Source organism: Pavona decussata, unplaced genomic scaffold (genome assembly GCF_977016875.1).
Source record: "Pavona decussata unplaced genomic scaffold, jaPavDecu1.1 SCAFFOLD_441, whole genome shotgun sequence".
NCBI lineage: Eukaryota > Metazoa > Cnidaria > Anthozoa > Scleractinia > Agariciidae > Pavona > Pavona decussata.
The window spans coordinates 245,001-249,027 of record NW_028145795.1 but is presented as its reverse complement, the minus strand read 5'-3'; the positions used below and the strand labels follow the sequence as shown (position 1 = coordinate 249,027).

The 4,027-nt window shown below is 41.0% G+C and overlaps 2 protein-coding genes across 2 annotated transcripts in view; both read left to right on the top strand.

Moving 5' to 3' along the window:
- The first annotated feature begins 447 nt into the window (after positions 1 to 447).
- LOC146450560 (uncharacterized) overlaps positions 448 to 4,027 on the top strand; it is a 10,876-nt gene continuing 7,296 nt past the window's right edge. The window contains exon 1 of the mRNA XM_085100277.1: positions 448 to 687. The gene's annotated coding sequence lies outside the window, so the exon portion shown is untranslated. The remainder of the gene's footprint in view (positions 688 to 4,027) is intronic.
- The window catches only part of LOC146450561 (uncharacterized), a 3,699-nt gene continuing 1,504 nt past the window's right edge, over positions 1,833 to 4,027 (top strand). Inside the window, exon 1 of the mRNA XM_085100280.1 lies at positions 1,833 to 4,027. This exon is cut by the window's right edge and continues 1,504 nt beyond it. Coding sequence (XP_084956406.1) covers positions 3,059 to 3,979 — 921 coding nt within the window. The 5' untranslated portion in view covers positions 1,833 to 3,058 and the 3' untranslated portion in view covers positions 3,980 to 4,027.

Here is a 4,027-nt window from a genome sequence, read left to right as displayed (position 1 = left end):
AATTCATTATTTCGTGTCCGAAAAAAATCGAGATAGTTAATTTATTTAAGTTCTTATGAATAGCTTACTTGTTGATACTGCATGTAAAGAAAGGGGGCGGATGGCCCGCAAATCCATTATTTTATCGTCCGATCCATCTCCCACAGCATTCACGGATCCGCAGAACGAAAATATTAGGAACAGCAGAAGTCTTCCAACTTTAACGGCGATTTGACTCACCCAAAATAGTCGAAAACAAGCCAAAATATATACCAAAATAAAGGAAATTTTGCGATCTATCCGAATTTGTCGGTAAAATTGAGATCCGAGCATGCGTAGAAGGGTACGGACGCATTGTTTTCACACTGGCTTGAAATGAAACTTAATTTGTAAACTTGGATTTTGACCCCAGTTAAATCTTAAGATTTTGGTATTTCAAAACGTGTTATACAATAGCTTTAATATTAATTTTTTTTAAATTTGGTGGTAAAACTGATCGCCGTTAAAATGTTTTTGAGTAATCTTGTAAAATGTTTCAAATCTTAGGTGTTCTTGAGTCAGACATTGGTGGGGGCGTGATCGCCGGAACTTGATATAAGCTTTTGTTAACACTGAGTTTGATATGTTGTTACAGAATGCGTCTAATGAAGCCTCTCGTCCGGGGCTGGCTGTCCAGGTAGATTTAACGTGGAAAGGATTGTGGCCAATGTGAGATGAATTATTACGCGGAATGCCCTGAGGGGCTGATCTCGTACCCCGATCTCAGTCGTCGGTTCGGGAATGTCGAAATGTCCCCTCCGCCTGACCGTGGGAGATCTGGGTACGAGATTACTGAGGGGCATACTGTGTCTTAAAACGGGTCGATTTCTTTTTTTCTTCGTCGTAGCTACAAATCGGTACATTAATTTATTCACTAAACTCTTCCCTCTCCTACTCGGGATGTATTGTTCTGGTTGTCTTCAACAAAAGCAGGCAAATCAAAATCCATTCTTGTCGCTTATATCGCGAGGGAGGGGACCCACTTACCCCAACCTGTGTGACGTCAAAGCATCATTTGATTTATTCATTAATCTCGGATTAAATTTGTGGTGCCATATTGTTAACATGTTGTGCGCTCAAGTGTGCCGTTTTCAAACGGAAATTTCACCATTCTGAAACGGTAAATCGAAAGAATAACCTCTAAGAAGCACTCGGCATTTAAAACGGTGGAGGAGCGATTGCAGAATACCCTGCCCACTAAATATATTACTTGAAAATAGAGTGCCCCCGCAGTCCCAGAGTCGATGAATATTTAAATGAAGTGAGTAAAACAAGTGCTCCCTCAGTCCCGCAGTCCCAGAGTCGAAGTGAGTAAAACGAGTGTTTCCGCAGTCCCAGAGTCGATGAATATTTAAATGAAGTGAGTAAAACGAGTGCTCCCGCAGTCCCAGAGTCGATGAATATTTAAATGAAGTGAGTAAAACGAGTGCTCCCGCAGTCCCAGAGTCGATGGGTACTTAAATCTAAGCTGGTTTCGGCTCATGGATTTGCTTGTTTCAGTTCATGGATTAAAGAACGAGTTATATTTATGTGTAGCGTGCTTGTTTCGGTTCATGGATTAAAGAGCGAGGTATGTTCGTGTTTAGTGCGACCGACTGCCCCTCTGCGGGAGCAGCTTTTCAAGTATTAAAGTATTTGGTGGGCCGGGTATTAGCTGGTATTCTGCAATCTAGCCACGGTGGAAATTGGAGAGCTCCTGGCGAAGGAATCGTGCTTTGTTTAACAGTGTTGATGGGAGAATGAAAAGAGGTCATTGAGAAGCTTACGTTATCGTAATGGAATTTCCGATCGTCGTGACTCAAACTATTCCATTGGTAAGGATAGTTTTATTTAAAATCTGCGAAGCATATAGTTGGAATAAATGCATCTCGCGTAAATGCCAGTATAGGCATCTTGTTCTTACTATTATCATCTTGAAAATATTCGTGCAGTCAAAGTCGCCTTATGAAATCAGAGATGTCTGCTTTAAATTCAGGCCAGTCGGAAATGGGTTGGGGTTGGACAAAATTTCAGGCCACGAGAAAGTAAATTGACTTCGTCTTGAGTTAATTGCACGCTTGACAAGTTTATGACTGTCGTAGTGTCTAGTTTCCTATTTGTTTTTCTACGTTTTCGTCTACGTCTTTTCTGTCTGATTGAGAGGTTGTTAGAAGTGATCATGTGTCTGTCTGGGTCAGGATGCGTCTCTGAGGCGGCCGGAAATAGGAAAAAACATCTGGAGTTCACTTTTGCCATAAAAAGAGGTTTGTTTTCCCTTGTGAATTTTTGAATGTTAAGATAAATATTTATCCTCAAACTTAAATTGTTTAGAATGCTGGAAATCACCCGAAGAGGCATTGTTAAGGTTACCCTATACCTTCAGAGGTGTCTTGAGAGGTGTCTCGCGTCCACGCAATGTAGCGCGTCCGGTTTAACTGTGGATCGGCCTGAACCCTTATATCAAATTAAAGCTTATAGAGCTAAATCAAGAATCTTGAAATTAAACGAATTGCCGAATTTTTAGCGCTGTTTTCTCGAATCAATTTCTTCACTTGAAGGAGCCACTTCAAAGGGCTAAAACTCAAAAGGAATTTGTTCGTTTCCCTTCAAATTTGGACAGTAGCTAGTTGAACATATAAACAACAAAAACGTGTCTGGGAATGTTTTCTTTCGAAATATGTCACGGCCGTCCTCATGATGTCACGCACGATGAAAACCCGGAAATTGAAACTGTTCTATTTTCAAAAGGAAGCACGACGTCGAGCTAAGAAATTTTGAAAAGACATATTTTTAGGTAATCTTTCCTTGAATGAAGGTAAAAATTTTGTAGACCTCCTGGCTTTGAATTCTAGAATTTGGTGACGTCACGTGAAACCCAAGAATAGTCTTATGACTTACACTGATGCTTTGTAGCTCAATCGCCTGAACCCAACTGTCAAGTTGTCATGTCTAGATTCATAAAATATTAACATTCCGCGCCAATAAGGGTACTTCAATTGGATACACCGTACTGTTGGCCACCACTGGAACATTTCTGCATTCACTGATCAAAGCTATCACGATGAAAAAATTTCAGAGACTACTAAAGTACGCGGTCTATTTCGGATTTGTATGCGTTGTTGGTTACTTTTGCCTCACGGATCCAGTGGTTAAACAAACTGTTCATCGATATTTTGTCGGGCACGATATTCCCCGAAGCCACCGCGCACTCCATGATACAAACTCCTCTAGGAACAGATTTTGCGGAAAGCATCAGTCTTATGAAGAAATGTGTCCCACTCCTTACACCCAACTGGCTTCTTGTGAACTTACTGAGAATAATGGATTTGATTGTCCTGATATCCGTCGCAATGGAACGACAAAACTTCGCCAAGCTCAACTGGTGATCACTCGCATGCTAAGAATCTTCGACTTGATAGCACGGAAATACAACATGCCTTATTGGATAAGATCGGGTACTCTGATAGGAGCTGTAAGACATCAGGGATTCATTCCATGGGATGATGACATCGACATAGAAATACCGCTCAAGTATTACATTGATTTTTTTGAAAACTATTCCAAAGAGTTGCCCGACGACATGTTCTTTCAAACATCTGCTACTGACATTCATTATCACCCTCAGAATAGTAACTGGAGATACACTGGTGATTTGTATAGCAGAAGAGTGGGTAGGTATTGGCCTGGGTCATTTCACCCGAAGATCAGAGATCGATCTAGTTGCTATTGTTCATGTTATGATGCGCCATGTGGTTGGCATGATGGACTCCAGCTTGACATTTTTGTCTGTAGTACAATTCCCTGGGGGATATTTCCTCTGCGAGAAATGCAATTTGAAGGTTTCAACGTTCTTGTTCCGAACAACTGGAACAGTGTAATATCTTCAGAATATCCACATTTTATGGAGTTACCGAGAAAAGAAGACAGGGTACCAAAGAACTTGAAAATTGACCCAACACACAGCTGTGACAAGGCATGCTGATATAAAAATGGAAGAAAGGTTTAATTTCTAAAGGAGGGGGGCATTGGG